The sequence below is a fragment of the Palaemon carinicauda genome, chromosome 3, assembly GCF_036898095.1.
Source record: "Palaemon carinicauda isolate YSFRI2023 chromosome 3, ASM3689809v2, whole genome shotgun sequence".
Lineage (NCBI taxonomy): Eukaryota > Metazoa > Arthropoda > Malacostraca > Decapoda > Palaemonidae > Palaemon > Palaemon carinicauda.
In genome coordinates this window covers 197,362,946-197,386,893 of record NC_090727.1, presented here as the reverse complement: position 1 = coordinate 197,386,893, position 23,948 = coordinate 197,362,946, and the positions used below count along the sequence as shown (strand labels likewise).

The 23,948-nt window shown below is 41.8% G+C and overlaps 1 protein-coding gene across 1 annotated transcript in view; it reads left to right on the top strand.

Moving 5' to 3' along the window:
* The window catches only part of sno (strawberry notch), a 276,724-nt gene that overhangs the window by 40,470 nt on the left and 212,306 nt on the right, over positions 1–23,948 (top strand). The window contains exon 5 of the mRNA XM_068368814.1: positions 11,135–11,277. Within this exon, the coding sequence (XP_068224915.1) occupies positions 11,135–11,277 (143 nt within the window). The remainder of the gene's footprint in view (positions 1–11,134; positions 11,278–23,948) is intronic.

Here is a 23,948-nt window from a genome sequence, read left to right as displayed (position 1 = left end):
AGCGAGTCGCGAAGCCCTCCGTAGCCCCCGCTTCTGCCCGTCGTGCGGGTGGTACAGTTTCGTCGGGCTCTTCAGATGGTGGGGCTTCATTCTCTTCAGAAGAAGAAACCAGGAGGAGACATCGGCGCCGGAGGGAGCGGTCCAGGAGCAGGCGTTCCCGCTCAAGATCCCGTTCGAGGTTCAGCAGGAGACGGTCCCGCTCTCCATGGAGGAAACACAGGAGGAGTAGGTCCCCCGATGGTGATTGGGTCTTCTTTACCCGTAAGTCTGAGTTACAGTGTTCCCCGGACCGGCAATCCAGGGATTTCTCGCCACGGAGGCCATCCTCCAGGCGTAGTTATGACCCTCGCAGGGAGAAATGCGAGAAGGCCTCTTCAGGCAGGCGTAAGGCCGCGAAGCTTCCGGTTCACCCCGCCCAGCGGGGGGAACCGTGCTTCCTTACGGGCAGCCTGGCCGAATCAGCCCAGCTGGTTCGGCCCTCCGACTTTAAGGAACGGTTCCCTCCGTTGGGTCAGCCCACGGGATCCGCGTCCTCGTCCCCCAGAGAGAATGCACGAACGGTAGTCCTTGCCGGCACGGCGATGCCAGCTCTGACCCCCGAACCTGGTGCAGAGGTTTCCGCCGGGGAAGACCAGTACCTCCGCAGGGGAGTGCCTGTTGTGCCAGAACCAAAGCGCCCGGTGGGAGTGCCCGGTGACCCGGCTCCTCGGGATCAGGCCGAAGGTTCTGCTGACGGTAGGGAAGGTTCCCCAACCGAGGACTCGGCCTATCGGAAAGTTATAGGCCTGATCCGAAGGCATCATAGAATTGAAAAACCGGTTACAACCGATGAGGACTACTGGAGGTCCAGCCTTAACCGCTTGATGCAGGCACCCGTCCAACAGAAAACCTCCCTGGCTCTACCTGTGGCCCGATATCTCATCCTGGGACGGGCTCACGTCGATAGAGTTGTGGCAGGCAATGCCAAAGCTCCCAAAACGTAGAGCTCTTCGAAGTTGCTCCAAGGGCTCAAGACACAGAGCAGGGTTTATGTGCCAGAGGGACAACGACCAGGAGCCTGCAAGGTGGAGCCTGCCCTCGACGTTCTGGGACAGGGTGCCTCGGAGGACAGAGCCTCTTCAGCCCCGATTTGTTTTTCACAGTCGGAGGCTGCGATGATGGAGGAGATGTCGAAAGACCTAGTTCACGTCTCCTCTTGGTTGGACTGGTGGGCTTCCACACTGGTAGGTGTGCAAGCCACATATGACCTGACGGACCCAGAGCAGCAAAGCCTCCTGAGGGAGCTTATCCTCTCCGGGGGCAAGACCCTGAAGTTTCTCACGTACCAGTCCCTCGCCCTGTCAGCGAATTGGGTTCTTCGCAAAAGGGACACCATTCTGGCGAAGCTTTCCCGGAAGGTCCCAGACAGAGAGGCGAGGGCCATGAGGAGCCTTCCTGTGTGGGTTGACTCCTTGTTCCCCTTGAAGGAGCTAGAGGAGATCATGGAAAAGGTGGCTAAGAGAAAAGAAGTGAACGCTCCCAGGCCTCCACCGGTAAGGAGGCCCTCTACATGAGGTCAGCCTCAGACGGTCCCTCTACTTCTCAGGCCCCTCCTAACCTGACGAGGAGAGAAGCCCCTTCTTCCTCGTGGGCCTCAGCGCCTCAGTCCCCCCCCCCCGTAGAGGAGCTCCAGCAGCGTCGGCCTCGTTTAGGACAGGTTATTCTGCCTTCAGGAGAGGCCGTTCAGGCCGCTCCTCCAGGAGGAGGTAGAGTGGGAGGCCCCCTACTCCTGCCCAAGCCTCAGGTTGGGGGATGCCTCAGACTACATTGGCAAGCATGGAAGGCTCACGGAGCAGAGCCCTGGACAGTGTCCGTACTGAAGGAGGGTTACAGGTTACCGTTCTTGACAGAACCCCCCCCCCCCCCTTTAATTCCGGCCAGCCTGTCAAGAGTGGTTGGCACCCAAGGACCCGTTGAAGAGGGCTGCCCTTCAAGAAGAGGTGTCCACGATGTTGGAAAAGGGCGCCATGGAGGAGATCCTGCACCCAGGGCCAGGTTTCTACAGCCGCCTGTTCCTGGTAGAAAAGGCGACGGGGGGTTGGAGACCAGTGATAGACCTGTCAGCTCTCAACAAGTTTGTGCGAAAGACAGATTTCAAAATGGACACTCCGAAGTCAGTCTTGCTGTCCTTGAGGGAGAAAGACTACATGATGACCATAGACCTCAAGGACGCATACTTCCAAATCCCGGTCCACCCCTCAAGTCGGAAGTTTCTCCGGGTGAAATGGGCTACCCAGATCCTGCAATTCAAGACCCTCTGCTTCGGCTTGTCGACAGCTCCCCAGGTATTCACGACAGTCTCGGTGTGGGCTCACGAGCGAGGCATTCGCCTCATCCGGTACCTGGACGACTGGTTGCTTCTTTCCTCCTCGGAGGACGTTTTGAAGGAGCAGGGTATAAAACTTCTCCAGTTTTGCAAGGGTCTGGGTATCATGATCAACCCAGAAAAATCGAACCTATCTCCCTCCATCAGAATGACCTATTTGGGGATGACACTGGATTCCCTACTAGTGAAAGCTTTCCCGTCGGAGGAGAGGATAAGCAATCTGATGAAGATCCTTCTTCCTTTCCTGTCGGGGCAACCCAGGAGGGCGAAGGACTGGCAAAGACTAATAGGTCATCTGGTGTCGTTGGAGAAACTGGTTCCCCAGGGAAGACTCAGACTCAGAGCCGTCCAATGGAACCTGAAGAGCTTCTGGAACCAACTGGACTCGCCCCAGAAATTAATCCCAGTCCTACCAAACACAATACCCTCCCTGGAATGGTGGCATTGCCGGTCGAACTCATGCCCTTCGCGACCGACCCCTCCCGAGTTGCTTCTATTCACAGACGCCTCCAACCAGGGTGGGGAGCCCATCTCCTCAACGGGACGGCGAGAGGAACCTGGATGGACGGGGAGAAAGGCCTACACATCAATGTCCTAGAGTTAAAGGCAGTCCAGAAAGCTTGCCTGCACTTCGTCGATCTACTAAGGGGAAACACTGTGGCGTTGATGTGCGACAACGCCACAGTGGTAGCGTACATAAAGAAGCAGGGAGGCTTGAAATCAAGGGAGTTGTGCGATCTCGCCCTAGAGATCCTAGATTGGGCAGAAGCGAACCAGGCAGTGTTATTGGCAAGGTTCATCCCCGGGAAAAAGAACGTTCTAGCCGACGGTCTCAGCAGGATGGGTCAGATAGTAGGAACAGAATGGTCCCTCCTCCCAGAAGTAGCCAGGCTCATCATTCAACGTCGGGGTTCCCCGGTGATGGACCTCTTTGCAACCAAGCTGAACGCGCAACTTCCCGTGTATTGTTTTCCTGTCCCAGACCCAAAGGCAGCCTTGGAGGATGCCTTTAAGCATAAGTGGGACAACCTAGACGTCTACGCTTTTCCCCCCTTCACGTTGATCAGGCAAGTACTCAACAGAGTAATGGCTGCCCGGAACTTAAGGATGACTTTGGTAGCGCCCTGGTGGCCGGAGAGAGAGTGGTTCGCAGACCTAAAAGACCTGACGAGCCATCCTCCGTGGCCACTCCCCGACAGGTCAGATCTTCTACAACAGCCGCACTTTCTCAGGTTCCACGACAACCCACAGTCTCTACGCCTTAACACCTGGAGACTATCGAGCGACTCCTGAAGGAAGGATATTCGGCAGGAACAGCTAAGAGGATGTCGCGATACCTGAGAAGGTCGTCGGCAGCGGTCTACCAAGCGAAGTGGGCCTCTTTCACGAAGTGGTGCGCTTCGAAGCGCATAAAACCCCTCAAAGCCTCGGTACCAGACATCGCAGACTTTCTAGTATATCTCAGGGACGAGATAGGGATGTCAATCCCAGCTATAAAAGGAGTACGAGCAGCCTTGGGTCAAGTCTTCCTTCTGAAGGGCATCGACCTGGGTTCCTCTAGACACATCTCTATGCTTGTCAGGAGTTTTGAACAGTCCTGCCCCCCGCAAACTGTTAGGGTGCCTCAGTGGGACTTAGCTAGGGTCCTGAAGATGTTAAGTAGCCCTCCCGTTGAACCAATGAAGGATATTGTAGACAGGGATCTCACTCTCAAGACAGTCTTTTTGTTGGCCTTGGCCTCTGCGAAAAGGGTAGGCGAGATCCATGGGCTGTCTTGTGACGTCTCTCATTCGAAGGGGTGGAAAGAGATCTCTTTCAAGTTCGTCCCTTCGTTCGTGGCGAAAACCCAGAACCCAGCAGTCTGGGATCCTAAATTTGAGGGGTTCTCTCTGCCAGCTATTCCTAGGACTGGGAATCCTGAGGATTTGAGGTTATGCCCTGTCCGTGCCATTAGAAAATACCTTGAGAGGACTGCACATCTCCGGCCAGGCATCAAGAGCCTTCTCGTCTCCACAGGTGTTACAAAGAAGCAGGTATCGAAGAATACCGTTTCCTTTTGGTTGAGACAAGTTATTGCCAGGGCCTACAAGGAGGAGGGACTGGCCTTGCCAGGCACTCCCAAGCCCCATGACATCAGAGGTCTGAGCACTTCCTTAGCCTTTAAGAAAAGAACATGGCAGTGGGCCAGATCCTTCGAGCAGGCACCTGGTCGTCCCAGTCAACCTTTACTGCCCATTACCTCAAGGACTACTCAAGAAGGTCCTTGAGACGGGTTCTCCATTGGGACAGTCATCTCCGTGCTCCAAGTGATTTAACGGTAAAGCCCCAGGCTCAGTCGTGGATAGCAAAACCAGGAGACACAGGTTCGTTCCTTTTCACCCTAATCCCCGTTTCCTATCCCTATCGGAGATAACCACACTTATGTAACCATTGAAGAACACGTCTCTGCAACTGCATTACTGGACTCAGCATCAGAAAAATTTTTCAAAGGGTGAGTACTTAGACACTAACGTGAGCTCTTTGTGTAGTTACCCTACCGTCCGTTTTTCCAGTTTGTTTTTGTCTTAAAACCTAGTTTATATCTAGGCTTCTTGGCGTCCGCTTGCTGGGTCTGAAGGTCAGGAAGTCACTCCCACCTCCTAAAGTGTAAGTCTCCTAAGAAAGTAGTTCGAGGTAAGTATTCGTGTTGGAACAAATAAAAAATTTTAAGTAATTTTTATTTTTCCTAACATACTTACCGAGAACTACTTTTGGGTAATGGCCCTCCCTACCTTCCCCGAGTGCCTTCAAAGACACTGTGTCGGGGAGGATAGTGGAGGTCAATTCGGACAACACCACGGCTTTGGCTTACATCAGAAAGCAAGGGGGAACTCACTCTGTCTCTGTTCGAAACGGCAAAAGAGCTCCTTCTGTAGTTGAAGGAGAACAACGTAGGACTTCTAACAAGATACGTGCAGGGACAGAAGAATGTAAGAGCAGATATGCTCAGCAGGAAAGGGCAAGTTCTTCCCACGGAGTGGACCCTCAACCATCAGGCCTGTCAGAATCAGTGGAAGTTATGGGGGAAGCCTTTAATAGACCTCTTCGCCTCCAACCAAAACAAAAGGATCCCCAACTACTGCTCTCTAGTCCCGGACGAGGAGGCAATAGTAGTAGACGCCTTCTTGATGGACTGGACGGGGATGGACACCTATGCGTTCCCCCCTTTCAAGATCATCAATCTGGTAGTCAGGAAATTTGCTCTCTTCGAATCAGGAAGAATGATCCTGGTAGCTTCATTCTGGCCAGCAAGAGAATGGTTCACAGAGGTGTTGGACATGTTAGTGGACTTTCCAAGAAGCCTTCCTCCAAGTTCAAAGCTTCTCAAACTGCCCCACTTTGAGAGGTATCACCAAGACCCCCTCGCTCTACGACTGACTGCCTTCAGACTATGGAGAAGCTTGTCAGAGCGAGAGGCCTTTCTGTGCAAGCAGCAAGAGCTATCGCCAGAGCGAGGAGGATCTCTTTGCAAAGAGTCTACCAATCAAAGTGGGAAACCTTTAGAGCATGGTGTAAGCAGCACAAAGTTTCCTCAACCACGACCTCTGTGAGCCAAATAGCGGATTTTTTGTTGTCCCTCAGACTGGCCGTATCCACTATTAAAGGGTACATGAGTATGCTTTCTGCGGTCTGTAGGCACAGAGGCATAGACTTAACTCAGGATAAAGACTTGGCAAGATCTCATGAAGTCTTTTGAGACAACTAAGCAGGCTCAGTTAAGACCCCCAGCTTGGAATTTGGATGTGGTTCTGAGGTTCCTATGCAGCAAGAAGTTCGAACCCATCTCACAAGCGTCCCTTAGAGATGCTATTAAGGAAACCGTCTTCCTGATGGCTCTGGCCACAGCAAAAAGGGTCAGCGAGGTTCACGCTATTGAGAAGCAGGTGGGCTTTAACCAGGATGGAGCAGTATGTGCGTTGAGGATCGACTTCCTCGCTAAGAACGAGAATCCATCTAAACCCTGGCCGAGGATGTTTGAGGTTCCTAACTTCACTAATGTGGTGGTTTAAGAGCAGGAGAGGCTCCTCTGCCCAGTTAGAGCCCTCAGGACTTATTTATCTTGTACTAATAATGTTAGAGTTGCATCCAATTCTTTATGGTGCTCAGTGAAAGATCCGCTAAAGCCCCTCTCAAAGAATTTGCATTATCATTCTTCTTGAGGGAAACAATAAGAGAAGCTCACCTCTTGTGGGAGGAGGAAAACTTCGGTCTTTTTAAAAATAAAGGCTCTTGAGGTGAGAGCCATTGCTACTTCACTGGCATATCGCAAGAATATGTCAGTTAGACAGATTATGGACGCTACGTTCTGGAGAAGCAACTCTGTGTTCGCCTCTCATTACCTCAGAGAGGTAAGGGTAGATTATGAAAGGTATTATACCTTGGGCCCATACGTAGCTACAGCTTCTGTATTAGGCAAAGGAGTTACTACCTCCCCTCAACCTTAGCTTTTGTATGCCTGTGTTTGGGTCGGTGTTTTTACGGTTGTCTGAGGACTTTGACTTGTGGTACAGTACCCTCAGTCTAGCTAGATAGTAATATCTATTTTGCAAGGTTAGGTGGTTAGTTTGAGTAAGGTTGCAGTTTTTAAAAAGGGGCATAGGTAGTGCTGAAGTCTAGTCAAGTTGTTGGTCTCACCCCGTTTGACAGACTCGATTGAGTTGTTTCAGCATGACAGGTCCACACCTGGCTGACACTCCTAAGGGAAAGCGACTCAAGAGGCAGGAACCTTCAAAGTCAGCTACCTTGGGAGGTAAGGAATCAAGGTGTTTTTTTCCTACAACTTGTTGTTTTCCCAATGATGTTAGCTGTTTGTCACCCTCCTTCAAATGTGTGAATCAGCTATATATATATAACTGCCAGGTAAGTTCTATTCATAAAAATGGAGTTTTATGATAAAACAAAGTTTTATGAATACTTACCTGGCAGTTATATATATATATTTTAAGTCCCACCCTCCTCCCTTCAGGAGACAGGTTGGGCAAAGATGATCTGAGGAACAGAAAATGGGAATAATTTCAAGTACCATCCTGTAAGGGTTGTTAACTACCTAACCGCACAACCACCACACGGCGGTTGCTGTGAGTTTTGAAAAATTCTGCCGGACGTCAGAGACTATAGCTATATATATATATAACTGACAGGTAAGTATTCATAAAACTTTGTTTTATCATAAAAACTCCATTTTATGTACGTTTAGGACTTTGTTTAGTATTATCCATGGTTTTGTGCTAAAACATAAAGTAATAGGTTGCGATTAGAAGACTTAAATCCTTTTTTCATGTTAGCTGTAGTATGAGCACTTTCCTGCACTATTTAGTCCCCAGTAGTGGAAATAATTATGCTAAAGGGAGAAAATTCTTGTTTACTTTTTCAAGGTTTAGAACCTAATGCTTTGTAGATATTAACTGTGTGACTTAGGTATAGATTGAAATGAGGAATTATGTTTTTGAGATTTTGTTTTTTAATGAAAACTTCTTCGCTGGGAGTACAGTATATCTGTTCATTTATGATTAAGTAAGTTAATGAACAATTTTCTGGCAAATGGAAACAGTTCCATTTAGTTATGCTTGTAGATCAAAACGTACCATGAAAGAAGACCCAAATTCCAGGTGGGTTTTTATTCTTCAGTTTGGTGATTTATTTTGAGATATTGTCTTCATTCTTTTCAACAATCAAAGCAAAATAGAAATACACTGAAATTAAGTTATTAGATTCCCCTCCATGGTGGTATCCAGAATTGTGGTTTTCATTACAGTATTAGCGGATAGGAACAGGACATGATTTCGGTTTCCATAATGCAGAATTCCATTTTCAACTTGTGCATGACTCAGTGCAGGAAATAGGCTGATATAACAAATCTTAGTGCAGGAAATAGGCTGACATAACAAAACTTAGAGCAGGAAATAGGCTGGCATAACAAAACTTAGTGCAGGAAATAGGCTGGCATAACAAAACTCAGTGCATTAAATAGGCTGACATAACAAAACTTAGTGCAGGAAATAGGCTGGCATAACAAAACTTAGTGCAGGAAATAGGCTGGCATAACAAAACTTAGTGCAGGAAATAGGCTGACATAACAAAACTTAGTGCCTGAAATAGGCTGGCATAACAAAACTTAGTGCAGGAAATAAGCTGACATAACAAAACTTAGTGCAGGAAATAAGCTGACATAACAAAACTTAGTGCAGGAAATACGCTGACATAACAAAACTTAGTGCAAGAAATAGGCTGACATAACAAAACTTAGTGCCGGAAATAAGCTGACATAACAAAACTTAGTGCCGGAAATAAGCTGACATAACAAAACTTAGTGTCGGAAATAAGCTGACATAACAAAACTTAGTGCAGGAAATAGGCTGACATAACAAAACTTAGTGCAGGAAATAAGCTGACATAACAAAACTTAGTGCCGGAAATAAGCTGACATAACAAAACTTAGTGTCGGAAATAAGCTGACATAACAAAACTTAGTGCAGGAAATAGGCTGACATAACAAAACTTAGTGCAGGAAATAAGCTGACATAACAAAACCCCCTCTAGTAATATTTTGCCATCATTGTCCTCAATATCCCTACAATATTTTCTCTAGCAGCAAGCTATTTATATGCAAGGTCTAAGTACTTGAATCGTTAGATTTTAAAAACTTATTTAGGAGAGAGTAATCTGAGACTGTCCTCAATTTCTATGTTGCTTTGATTGTTTAATTAAAGATATTCCGTGATATACAGTTGTAGATCTAAAAGATATTGGCCAATATGATAAAGAGAATAAATAAAGATGATAGCAGATACACTTTGGATAAATTTATGGCTAGAAGGTTGAAATACTAAATTTCCTGGTGTCTTTCCTTTAAAGGCTTGACATTGTTTTAGGACACACACACACACACACACTCTCTCTCTCTCTCTCTCTCTCTCTCTCTCTCTCTCTCTCTCTCTCTCTCCTCTCTCTCTCTCTCTCTCTCTCTCTCTCTCTCTCTCTCTCGTTACATACAAACTAGGGCCACCATACTAGTTCCAACACAAAGGCAATTTAGATAAAGATGAGGAAGGAACATTGAACTTATTTGGTCTAAAAAGTTGACGACCAAAGGGATAGTCAATAGCGGCATTCAATTTTTTTGAAGGAATAACAAATGTAGATTACAACAATCTATTCACACTTAGCACAAATTAGTCCAGAGGAAACGGATACAAACGAGAATTGAAAAGATACATCACCACTCAATATGGCAATTTCGTTACATACAAAATAGCAAATGCTTTGAATAGACTTCGAGCGGTATAGTGAATAGAACACGGTAGATGAGTTCAAGAATAATTTAGATAAGATTATAAGAACTCTAAATGCTTAAAGTAAATCGCTCAACAAAAGAGTAAATGGAGTCTCTGCGCATGGACTTAAAAAGACTTTGAGACATCCAAAATCCTTGAAACTCGCGTAACTCCCTGAAAAACACACACACACACTCTCTCTCTCTCTCTCTCTCTCTCTCTCTCTCTCTCTCTCTCTCTCTCTCTCTCTCTCTCTCATATATATATATAGATATATATAATATATATATATATATATATATATATATATATATATATATATATATATATATATATATATATATATATATATATATATATATATATATATACTGTACTGTATATATATATATATATATATATATATATATATATATATATATATATATATATATATATATATATATGTATATATATATATATATATATATATATATATATATATATATATATATATATATATATAAATATATGTAAATTTTTTAAATTTATGGACGGCTCATTTTACTAACAATATTTTCCTCGGGTATATTAACTTAAGGAATTGGAGGATTTTACTGGTGAAATATGGTACTTTCCCTTCTATTTGGATGCCTTCTCTATTAAAAACTACCACCCTACTACTTTAGACACCTATAATATTTTTGTAAGGCTAGGCATATTAACAAACCAGTAGTTAATTGTGAATTAAAAAAGGATTTTATTATGCCTCATTAAATTTTAATAAAGGTGTAAGACTAATAATTATTTGGTTTTCAGTCATACCTGGAGTTGATTACAGCACATTGATTGCCTTCAACTTGTATGCTGTTGGAAATCTAAGCCTGCAAAGATCTTTAACGTTTATTTTCACATAATTGTGTTTTGCTTTTCTTTGTAGATATTTATTTTTGATATATTAGTTCACAGATTTCTTGTCTTGCTAATATATTTCAAGTATTTATTTCCAGAAGGCACTAATAATTGTGTTAGAATTTATTCTTGTCTCAAAATGTTCTGCGTGTTGTTAGGGATAGTAGGATGAGTTCACACAATTACTATGATCTCACCTTGTGAAAATATTTGATTCTGTTCCTTATAGCTGTGAAAAGTTGTAGAATGATCTTCCTAATTGAGTAGTTGAAGTGGTAGGGCTTCAAAAGTTCAAACTTGCAGCTAATGTTTTTATGTTGAACACTCACATAAATCTTTTTATAGCTTAAATATAAAAGATCTGATTTGATGTTGATTATGTTCTTAAAATATTTAATTTTAATTGTTCATAACTTCTCATATATTTTATTCATTTCCTTATTTCCTTTCCTCATTGGGCTATTTTCCCTGTTGGAGCCCTTGTGCTTATAGCATCCTGCTTTTACAACTACAGTTGTTGCTTACTTTGTAGTAGTAATAATAATAATTGTGTATCTTCTTACAGCAAGCATGGGTATGATGGGCAGCTTAGGAATGATGGGTGGCAACCCCTTAGCAGCACAGGGAATGATGCAGTCCCTTATGGCCATGAGAGCTCCTGGGCTTGATATGAGTAACCCAGTCATTGCACAGCTGATGATGCAGCAGGTAGGTTCTTGTGGGGAAGACGAGGAATAACAGCCTCATGGGCATTTTACTTGATTTTTTAAAATCTTGTTCACCAAACTAACAAACCTTACGTTTTTTATAAATGGATATTCTTTCGGCAAAGTTGGTAGACATCCAATTAGACTTTTTGGTGCGAGGTGGCAACCCTACGTAGCAACTGGGTAGGGGGTGGCTGGGGGTATCAGCCTCCTGTATATATACTGACGGAGTGGTAAGCTAGTCACTTTTTCTCTTTGTCTTGTAGAGAGAGGTTGTCTCCCCTCTCTCTCACTCTCTCTCTTCCTCAAGGTTGCTATAGACATTGATAAACTTTCTTTTACGCTGACTGTCTTTTCCAGGTATGATTGTGCTTCTTCATTGATGCTCCCAATACGAACGTGCCCGGGTAGCGAGGGTCATCCCTCAACCTTTGCCTAAACTTGTCGTAGAATTGTGCCATCACAAATGCAATCCTTTTTGTTCTTTATTAGGGAACATACTAGCCATAAGAATTTTAGTGTGGTATAACTACCCCACCATTAGTTAGCGTGGGATGGGGGTAGTACCGGCTACTCCTCTTACTCGCACCTGTGTTCTTTCTTCACTTTTGCTTTTGGTTCAGAGGGTGGAAGATAGTCCATTCCGTCATTCATTTCCCACTCGCCGGATAGATTTTCTCCTGAGTGGTCTCCTTTGCGCCGGACGACGAGAATGGTTTTGGATTCATCTATGCCCTTCTCTATCTCTCATTGTGCTGTTTGTCGGAACGAGACGACAAGGTAGCGTTAGGCTGGGTGCAACTGCGATAGGTGTCCGGTGAGTTCGACGTACTCGGCAATCTTTGACCTCTATTCAGCCGACCGGCTTTTCTCGTCCAGCCGAAATGTCTCACCCTACTAGTTCAACACTTCTTTCCAGCATGACTCTCCCAGTTTCTGTTGCAGCATCTCACATGATCTCATGCCAAACTTCTCCGGGTTTTCTGATGAGTGAACTAGCTTTGATGAGAACGTTTGAGCAGAAGATTCCAGGAGCACTTGCTTATAATCCCGCCTGCTGGAGAGACATCCATCCTTATCCTTAGGGTTCAAAACGTGGGCTCGTTAGCTCGTTGGCTTCCATCGACGAGTCTCGCAGGCATTAACTTTCAAGGGCAGAGGTCCGCCTCCAGGTGCTGGAAAATGTCCCCTTCCGAGGGGAAGTTATCCTCCCCCAAGTGTTGGTCAACTTTCCCTTCTGAGGACAGTGGCTCCTCAACATCTGGATATCAGCATTGATAATGTTTAACTCTGTCATCATCATCATCTCCTCCGACGCTTATTGATGCAAAGCGCCTCGGTTAGATTTCATCAGGCGTCTCTGTCTTCAGCTTCTTATTTAATATTTCTCCATTCATTATCGACTTTGCACTTCATAGTCCTCAGCCATATAGACCTGGGTCTTCCAACTCTTCTAGTGCCTTGTGGAGCCCAGCTTAACGTTTGATGAACTAATCTCTCTTGGGGAGTGGGAAGAGCATGCCCAAACCATCTCCATCTACCACTCATCATGAATTCATCCACATATGGTACTCAAGTAATCTCTCTTATAGTTTCATTTCTAATCCTGTCCTCCCAATATCCTTCCGAGGGCTTTGTTCTCAAATCTACTAAATCTATTGGAAATTGTTTCGTTGTCATACCATGACTCGTGTCCATAGAGTAACACCGATCCAACTAAATGTAAATATAGTCTGATTTTTTATGTAATTTTAGGTGAGTTTATTTCCAGATTTTACTTAACCTAGCCATTGTCTGATTTGCTTTTTCAATCTTTCAATAAACTCTTAATTTTAAAGACCCTGTGTTAGAGATATGACTTTTAACATTTTAGGTGTGACTCTCGACAGCAAATTTACTTAAACATGTTAGTTCTGTCTCTTCAAGTGTACAAAAAGTGGCTTATTGAGAAAGTCTTTTAAAGATTTTCGGTGATCAATCTATTCTGAAGAAATGTTTTAATTCTTTCATTCTACCTTGTCTCAAGTATTGTTATCCTGTCTGGTCTTGATTTTTTGGAGAGGAACTTATAGTCTATTAAATTTTTTATTTCTGATCTTGACATTAATCTCTGGCTCCATCGTTCAATTAGTTGGTTAAGCATGTTGCATAAGATTTTTCATAATTCTGATCATCCTTTATATTTATATCTTCCCCAGACAGTTCCATCTTGTTCGTAATACTTGGTATGCAGGTAATTCTAATAGTTATGTTGTCAGGATGCCTGAAAACTTTAAATCAATCAATCAATCAATCTAATAGTTATGCCTTCTCCATTATGAGGCTCAATACTACACAGTATTCTAGAAGTTTTATTCCAGATGTGACCAAGTTGTGGAATGTTCTTCCTAATCGGGTACAGTAATACTTCTACATACGATCTTAATTCGTTCCAGAAACTGCTTCGTATGTTTAAAACAATCATATGTTGGAGCAAATATTCCCATAAGAATACACGGTAATTTGTTTAATTCGTTCCTCAGCCTAAAAACCCATAATAACTCCTTAATAATTGGCTACACATAATTACACATAACATTAATACAATATAATAACACAAATATCTAAACAAAGAATAATAATAAAGAAATAATAAATATAAAAGGGATTTTTATGTAACACTTTACCTTAGCGACAGGCCACCACAGGTGTAGGGACTGCTACGCAGGAAGAGATGGAAGATCAGCGAGGAGGTAGGGACGGCGACTTTGTACGATAACTTACACAAACTTACACTACGTGAACTTTAACTTAGCTTATTTTTTTTTTCATTTTTATACAGTGGTACCTCTACATACGATATTAATTCGTTCCAGAAACTGCTTCCTATGTTAAAACAATCGTATGTTGGAACAAATATTCCCATAAGAATACACTGTAATTTGTATAATTCATTCCACACCCCAAAAACCTATATTAACTCCTTAATAAATTACTACATATAATTACACAACAATAACATAACTTCATAATATGAGAGAAGCATGTAAAAAAGATAATTATAAAGAAATAATAAATAAGAAAAGTGTTTTATTGTCACTCTGCCTTAGAGACAGGCCACCGCAGGTGTAGGATTTGCTACGCCAGGAGGAGACGGACGATCGGCGAGAAGGTAGACATGGTGCTAACATGTTCTTTAAATAAATTCTCTCTCTCTCTCTCTCTCTCTCTCTCTCTCTCTCTCTCTCTCTCTCTCTCTCTCTCTCTCTCTCTCTCTCTCTCTCTCTCTCTTTTGTTCTTCTTCACTGTTAGTGTTAGAGACTTATATTAATTTTTTCTGAGAGAGAGATATTAAACAAAAATGTGTTGTGTACATATGATTTTTAACAGCTTCAACGAGTTGAAAGACAATTAAATGTAACTAAAAAAAAAAAAACAATATCAGCGAATCTGAATTCCTTTATTAACTAAAAAAAATATTTATACAAACACACGCTTGTGCGTATGCGCAAACACACACACGCAGGAGAAGTTACGGTACGTTATCGCAGTTACCATCTCTACCTCCTCCCCGACCGTCTGTCTCTTACTGCGTAGCAATTCTTGCACCTGTGTGTGTGTGTTTGTGCATACGCACACGAGTGTGTTTGTATCAATATTTGTTTTAGTTAATAAAGGAATTCAAATTAGCTGTTATTACTTTCTTAGTTACATTTTATTGTTTTTCAACTCGTTGACGCTGTTAAAAATCATATGTACTCTAAACACATTTTTGTTTAATATCTCTCTCTCTCTCTCTCTCTCTCTCTCTCTCTCTCTCTCTCTCTCTCTCTCTCTCTCTCTCTCTCTCTCTCTCGAAGAACGAGAGAGAGAGAGAGATTTTATTTAAAGAACATGTTAATGCTATGTTTAGAGAAAAACAGAAAAAGAGAGAAGAGCTTGTTAATGCTATCTTGGTTTTCTTTACTTCACTTTTTTCTTTCTTTCTGTTCATCACGCTGGCCCTTCTCACAAATGATCGTTGCAAACAATCTCTTGTCCTTAATCTCTATCAACAGAAGGCGTTTTATCTCTTCCAGGGTATTGCTACGATGTCTTGTAATAATGGTGATCCCCTTTGATGGTTTATCTGCTTTAATAGCTGCCTTCTGCTTGATGATCGTCGAGATCATAGGCCTATTCCAGCCATATCACTCACATGCACACTGCTCTCGTGTTTTTCTATAATTTCTTGCTTCAATTCTAATGAAAGAATTGCCTTCTTCCTTTTCTCACCAATACCTGTACTGAAACTATCTTCTTAGGCACCATGATTATAGGTAAAATCAAAAAGGAAAAGTGAGAATAGGAAGAAAAGAAGCACTGTTAATAACAGACCAAACAGAGGACAACCACACGATACACACGAGAACAGAGAACAGAGCACTCGACGCTCAATGGCGTCCCTCTTACGTGCTGCCATCTATCGGCATAAACAAGATCTACATCGTATGTTGGAGCATTACTTCGGGTGTCGAGACAGAAATTTGGTCGAATTTTACTTAGTATGTTGGAAAATTCGTATGTTAGGACAATCGTATGTAGAGGTTCCACTGTTATTTTATATTTTTTTTTTTACTTAGCATGTTGGAAAATTTGTATGATAGGACAATCGTATGTAGAGGTTCCACTGTTATTTTATATTTTTTTTTTTTTTATATTTTTGTCTTTTCTTATTTTTAATTTTCATCACTTTCGGTCTTTCTTTTCTTTGCTTCACTTTCTTTCTTTTCATCATGATCACTAGACCGTTTTAGTAGAGATTTTTTGAAGAAACTATCGAGTGAAAGTTGCTTGGTACGGCTTTTGAGGATTTTCCTAAAATGAGTTAAACAAACATCATCGAACTGCACAACATCACGGCAAACCTGAAGTTTCTGTGGGTGATGCTTGTCTATGAAATCAACCACGTGTTGATGATATGCCAACATCTGTCTTATTTCCGCCGTACCTAATATTTGGCCTACCTCCTCGGTCTCCTCCGACTCACTCAACTGCGCTTGGAACTCATCATGCTGCATGGCGAGCTCTTCATGATGCTCATCGACGAGTTCGGTGATGTCCACCTCCAGACCCATGGACTTGCCAAGGGATACAATCTCTTCGACATCTTCCTCGGCGGCAACCACAGGTTCATTCTCGGGGCCAAAACCTTCGAAATCTCTGGGAGCAACAGCATCAGGCCAAAGCTTCTTCCAAGCGGAATTCAGGGTCCGACGAGTTACTCCCTCCCAAGCCTGATCTATGATCTTTAAGCAGTACTCCCTCCCAAGCCTGATCCATGATCTTTAAGCAGTGCACGATATTAAAGTGGCTCCTGCAAAATTCACGCAAAGTTAAGTTGGTGCTTTGCGTGACATTAAAGCACTGCTTAAATAAGTGCTTGGTGTACAGCTTCTTAAAATTAGAGATGACTTGGTGGTCCATGTGCTGTAGGATAGGGGTGTTATTCGGTGGAAGATACAACACTTTGATGAATTTGTATTTGTCGATGATATCATCTTCGAGTCCGGTGGGGTGAGCGGGTGCATTGTCCAAACAAAGCAAGCACTTCAAAGGCAAACTCCTCTCCTGAAGGTACTTCCTGACAGCAGGGCAGAAAACTACGTTTACCCATTCCACAAAGATATGCCTAGTAACCCAATCCTTAGAATTAGAATGCCATAGAACATGTAGCAGGTCTTTATTAATTCTATTTGCTTTAAATGCCCTAGGGTTTTCGGAATGGTAAACTAATAAAGGCTTAATTTTGCAGTCCCCGCTGGCGTTGGCACAAAGCGCAAGAGTCAACCGATCCTTCATTGGCTTATGTCCAGGCATTTTCTTCTCTTCGGCAGTAATGTACGTTGGACTAGGCATCTTTTTCCAAAACAGACCGGTTTCATCACTGTTGAACACCTGCTGCTTTACGTAGCCTTCCTCCGCCACGATGCTTTCAAACTTTTTAACAAAGTCTTTAGCAGCCTTGGTGTCCAAACTCGAAGCTTCTCCACGCCGAACAACTGAATGAATCCCAGTCCGTTTCCTAAATTTCTCGAACCAACCTCGAGACGCCTTGAATTCCTTCGTCGTAGGATCGGCTGAACTCTCCCCCGCGTCACATCCAGAGCCTGCCACCTTCAAGTCACTCTAGATAGCGCTGGCCTTCTCACAAATGATCGTTTCAGTGATCGTATCGCCAACAATCTCCTTGTCCTTGATCCATATTAACAAAAGGCGTTCCATCTGTTCAAGGGTAGGGCTACGACGTTTGGAAATAATCGTGATCCCCTTCGAAGGTTACACTGCTTTAATGGCTGACTTCTGTTTTATGATTGTCGAGATCGTAGACATATTCCGGCCATATTGTTTAGCCAGATCACTAACACGTACACCTCGCTCATGCTTTTCTATTATTTCTTGCTTTAGTTCTAATGAAAGCATTGACTTCTTCCTTTTCTCACCACTTCTACTACTTCCTGAACCGAAATTAAGCTTTTTAGGACCCATGATTACGAAACGCAGAAAACAACACGTGAAAAAGGAAGATAAAAAATACTGTTAATATCTGAGCGAATAGAGAACAACCACACGATGTGCACGAGATGAGAGGACTGATCAAGGTGACACTCGATTGGCGTCCCTCCGATGTGCTGCTGTCTAGCGGCGTCAACAACAAACCACGGTTGAGGCTTTCGAGAAAATTCCACGCGTACGCGTATTGTTTACTTCGTATGTTAGAGCAACACTTCGGGTGTCGAGACAGAAATTTGATCGAATTTTACTTCGGATGTTGGAAAATTCTTATGTTAGGACATTCGTATGTAGAGGTTCCACTGTAGTTGAATCTGTAAAACTTCAAAAGTTTAAACTTGCAGCAAATGTTTTTGTGTTGAACATGCTGACATAAGTCTTTTTTATAGTTAACCCTGGATAGGTACGCTCCTCGGACACCCCTTTAAGGGTATACTCGGACGCGCGCGACCCCGACACCAAAAAAAAAATTCTTGAAAAATCAGTTTTTCCAGTAACCTCCTTTTTTTCTTTTGCCAAAAAAAAAAACTTCAATGAATGCTTAAAACAACTGTAAAGATAAATACTACTCATCTGCAGAAAAACTATTTATTATAAATATTTTTAAAAATTAAGTAGAAAAAAAGACCTTACATAAAAATTCATAAAAAAAAAGTTTATACATATATACACATCCTTTTAGGAATTGATTCTTGAATGTTTAGGACACATCTTGATGTATTTTGGATGAAGTCAGACCCATGGAGGTGAAGATCTGAAATGAGAAGAAAAGGGTAACTTTTTTTTTACCAAAAAAAATTTGTCCAAATTTCATGAATTTTTTTTGGGTACCCAAATGAAATAGGAAGTGGCTAATTTTTTTAGGGAATAAACATATGTTATCCTAAAATAGAAATACGTGAAAAAATCTTCATTATTTTGTAAATTACATTTATATCAGGGGCCATATCTAAAGGTAATTTTTTGAGTACTTAGAAATTTCGTAAAAAAATACATATATTTAATATATAATATGATATTTATGCCGGTAAAAATATACCAAAATATCACAAATTCTATAGGGAACAAGAATATATATAGATAGGGCAACTTACGCTTCGGATATGTCCACAAAATGGCCGCCAACCACACTGACTCAGACTCCCTAATCTGCCACTTGAAATGTAGGAAGGGTATGTCAATTTCAAGGTGTTATTTACTAATCTAATTATTCTTGGATATGCATAAAAATTGTATGGTGGGTTGCTGGATAATTGTCGATTATTTTACGACTATAAAATTAAAATTCTGACCCCAAAAAATTTTTTTGAAGGGAAATAAAAAAAAAAAAAAATGTAAAACAATATAATATTTTAGCTAAAAAAAATTTGATGATATTCAATCAAAAAAGAAGTAAACAAAATTTTCCGACAAATAAACATCTAGATGAATCATTTTGCGACACTTCTTGCCAGTTCCTTACGGTAACATGACTAAGCAAAAAAATGCAAAACAAATAAAAAGGGGCACTCGCGGAAAAATGGCCAGCATTCTAATATACGGCATTTCAGAAAAAAAAAATTTTAGCCATGTACTAGGCAAACCATCAAGGCACATTTTCCGACAAATAAACATCTAAATGAATCATTACTCTGTGATAGTTCCTTAGTACGTAGTAATTTTGAAAGAAATGGGAAAAAAACGAAAAAATGGCAATCACCGGAAAATCGAACACATACCAATATATACGCCATATCTGGCTAAAAAAAAAAGATAGGCATGGGTAGCCAGATCATCTAGAAACACTTTCCAACACTATAAAAATATAAGTTTTGCGACACTACTTGCCAATTCCTTACGGTAACATGACTAAGCAAAAAAATGCAAAACAAATAAAAAGGGGCACTCGCGGAAAAATGGCTAACATTCTAATATACGGCATTTCAGAAAAAAAAAATTCAGCCACGTGCTAGGCAAACCATCAAGGCACATTTTCCGACAAATAAACATATAAATGAATCATTAATCTGTGATAGTTCCTTAGTACGTAGTAATTTTGAAAGAAATGGGAAAAAACGAAAAAAGGGCAATCACAGGAAAATAGAACACATACCTATATATACGCCATATCTGGCTAAAAAAAAAGATAGGCATGGGTAGCCAGATCATCTAGAAACACTTTCCAACACTATAAAATTATAAGTTTTGCGACACTACTTGCCAATTCCTTACGGTAACATGACTAAGCAAAAAAAATGCAAAACAAATTAAAAGGAGCACTCGCGGAAAAATGGCCATTCTAATATACGGCATTTCAGAAAAAAAAAATTTCAGCCACATGCTAGGCAAACCATCAAGGCACATTTTCCGACAAATAAACATATAAATGAATCATTACTCTGTGATAGTTCCTTAGTACGAAGTAATTTTGAAAGAAATGGGAAAAAACGAAAAAATGGCAATCACAGGAAAATCGAACACATACCTATATATACGCCATATCTGGCTAAAAAAAAAGATAGGCATGGGTAGCCAGACCATCTAGAAACACTTTCCAACACTATAAAAATATAAGTTTTGCGACACTTCTTGCCAATTCCTTACGGTAACATGACTAAGTAAAAAAAATGCAAAACAAATAAAAAGGGGCACTCGCGGAAAAATGGCCAACATTTTATTATACGCATTTCAGAAAAAAAATTTCAGCCACGTGCTAGGCAAATCATCAAGGCACATTTTCCGACAAATAAACATTTAAATGAATCATTACTCTGTGATAGTTCCTTAGTATGTAGTAATTTTGAAAGAAATGGAATAAAACGAAAAAAGGGCAATCACAGGAAAATCGAACACATACCTATATATACGCTATATCTGGCTAAAAAAAAGATAGGCATGGGTAGCCAGATCATCTAGAAACAATTTCCAACACTATAAAAATATAAGTTTTGCGACACTACTTGCCAATTCCTTACGGTAACATGACTAAGCAAAAAAATGCAAAACAAATAAAAAGGGGCACTCGCGGAAAAATGCCCAACATTCTAATATACGGCATCTCAGATAAAAAAAAAGACATGCACGTGTTAGCCCAACCATCAAGGCACACTTTCTAACACATAAACATGAAAAAAAAAATCAATAATATACGGCAATTCCTTACTACGTAGTAAATTTTTACAAATATTGAAAAAAAAAGAAATTGGCAACCGCAGTTAAATACCCCATATACCAATAACTACGTCGTATCTGACAAAAACAAAGTCACGCATGGGTAGCCAGATCATCTAGACACACTTTCCAACACTAGAAAAGCAAAAGTTTTACGACACTATTTGGCAATATCTTACGGAAAAAGGACTTGGCAAAAAAATGAAAAAAAATGAAAAGGGGGCACTCGCGATAAAATGGTCCTTGTGGTGATGAACGACATTTTAACTAAAAAAAAAATCATGCACATGGTAGCCAAACAATCCACCAAGACTTTCCACAACTGATAACCTATACAAGTTGCACCATTCTACGACAATTTCATAATACGTAATAACTTTGATAATTATGCAAATTACCTTAGAAGGGTAAACTCGGTCGCGCTCGACCCCGACGCGTCTCAGAAATCCGGGAAGGAGTACAGCTACAGCAATGCACATCTGGACACTACTAGAGCGTGTAGGCGAGACACCTACTGCAGGTCTATCACCCACAAATTCAGTCACGGGGGTGAGTCACATGAGAAAAACCTCTTTTTTTTTGACGCCCGGGGTCGCGGACGACCCACCGTACCGTTCCAGGGTTAATATATGAAATATCTGTTTTGATGTTACTGTTTTTAAAATATTTTAATTGTTTATTTCCTTTCCTCACTGGGCTATTTTTTCCTGTTGGAGCCTTTTTGCTTATAGCATCTAGCTTTTCCAACTAGGATTCTAACTTAGTAATGATAAAAATGATATTGGTTTTCCTACCTTTTATATTATTGCTCACAGAAGCACCGAGAGAGCTCCCCACACTTCCCGATATACACAGACAACCATACGTAAAGATATTCCATTGTTTCGGCTTCACACCTGGGGGCTATCCAGCAACTGCTTGCAAAGAATGGCTTTTGGAGACCAGTTGCGAGGAGAATGGCAAGATGCCTCTGGGAGAAGTCTGCCTTTGTATATCAGTCAAAGTGATCCGTCTTTTATGACTGATGTTGTGGACACGGTATCGCTTCTCTCAGTGCCACTGTTCAAGGAATGCGGAGTTTACTGTACCTGTGAAACAAACTTTGTTCAGTGTCGGCATTTGAAGGCTATTGCTCGGCCTTGAATCTAATATTCAAGCCAAGTAATGTTAACATTACCTCCTTGACATTTCTCTCCTCATACCATATTTTGAGTGTACATGCCCTCAGTCAGAAGTCAGACCATGTCCTTGGAATGAAGTGAAAGTCCCACTTTTGCTCTTCGTCAAGCTGCAGATTGAAACTTGGCCCTGAAGTTGATCTTCCTTCTAGCCCTGGCCTCTACGAAGAGAGTCAGTGAGCTTCATGGTCTCTTCTATGATGTTGCCCATTCAAGGGGATGGGGCCAGGTGACACTCAGTTTTGTCCAAGAGTTTGTAGCTAAGACTCAAAATTCGACTTTAACAGATCCTAGATTCTGTTAACAGATGACTCATATCAACTGTTACTCTGTCCTGTAAGGGCGCTGCCGATATATATGAAGAGATCTGAAAGAGCCCGCCCACACATCTATCTCTTCGCCAGCATGGGGAAGAATAAAAGGAAATAATTCCAACACAAATACAAACTTACGTTACTTATTAGGGGTACACTTTCGACGAAGCTGAAAGACGAGCCATGATAATTTTAGCGAGGGATAACCACACCAACTGCTAGTTAGCTCGGGTTGGGGCAGTCAGCTACTCCGCACGCTTTCACACATGGGCTAAACAATCGCTTTACCTTTTGGCTCATTCGAGGAGTCATACTGCCGATTTCTCCCGCAAAACTTGCCATTTGATTGTTTAACAGTTAATTTTGTTTGTTCCAACACTGTTCCTACCACGAACCACTCTCTAGGATAGCTAGCTTCTGCGACAAGGAATTTTCCTCCCAAACAGGTCTAATCCCTCCTTTCAGAATGCGAGAATTCGACCTCATCTGTTTACCCATACTGCACCAAGAAGCAGCTCCCTGGAAGAACCTGCCCAGGTCAAAGGTTGCCATTCCACCCCTGGTTGTTGTCGCGTTAGGTCGACTCACCAGCTATCTCATGACTTTGGTTATTTTCACTAGTGCTCCCGCCGGTGTTAACTTCGATTTCCGTGTGTTCGCTTTCATTCCCTTGCTTGCTCATTCAGTATGGAGTCTGTGCGTGTGCAGCGTCATTGTCCAGGTGTAAGTCGGAAGCCATGTTCAGCCTTCCTTTCACGCGTGGCGGTTGATCCTCATGTTTTGTGTACATTATGTAGGGGCCGGGTGTTTTCCCCGAGCAAGACGTGTGAAGAGTGTGCTGGTTAGAACGATGTAATGGTTTGCAGACTGTGGCCAGATGTAACACGTAGATTGCCTAGTGTCGGAATGCTGACCACACTCCAATAAAACTATAAAACACGGTGGAATGCCATGAGATGTGGGCAAGAAGTAAAGAATTTGGGATGAATTGGGAACTGGGAACCACCCTTTGATTTTAAAGTGGGGAAGGGGACCCAGCAAGAACTGCAGTTGCCTAATATTCTAAAGGGTATACCATCTCAATTATTATTGATTTGTTCTAAATAAACCAAGCTATATTCTTTCCAAGTAATTTTTCTTTATTCAGATATTTGAACATTACAAACATTAGGTGAGGAAAAAACTTTAATTCTAGGCTGGTGAACAGGACAGTGTGGGACAGAATGTATTGAAGAAAAAAAAAATCATTAGAAAAATTATTTTAATTAATTAATGAGAGGAAAAAAACAAGAATACAATGATAAGAACATGCAGGTCTTCAAAACCAGTAGGAAAGACAGATATCTCCATGCAGAGCCTTTTAGGAATCAATCCTCTAAATACTCAATCTACATTAAAAGTATAAATAAAGACCAACATAACAGTATATATTTGGGCTAAATTTTGATGTAATTTGACAGGTTACTTAGTTACTCAAATTTTTTTTATTTGCCATCATT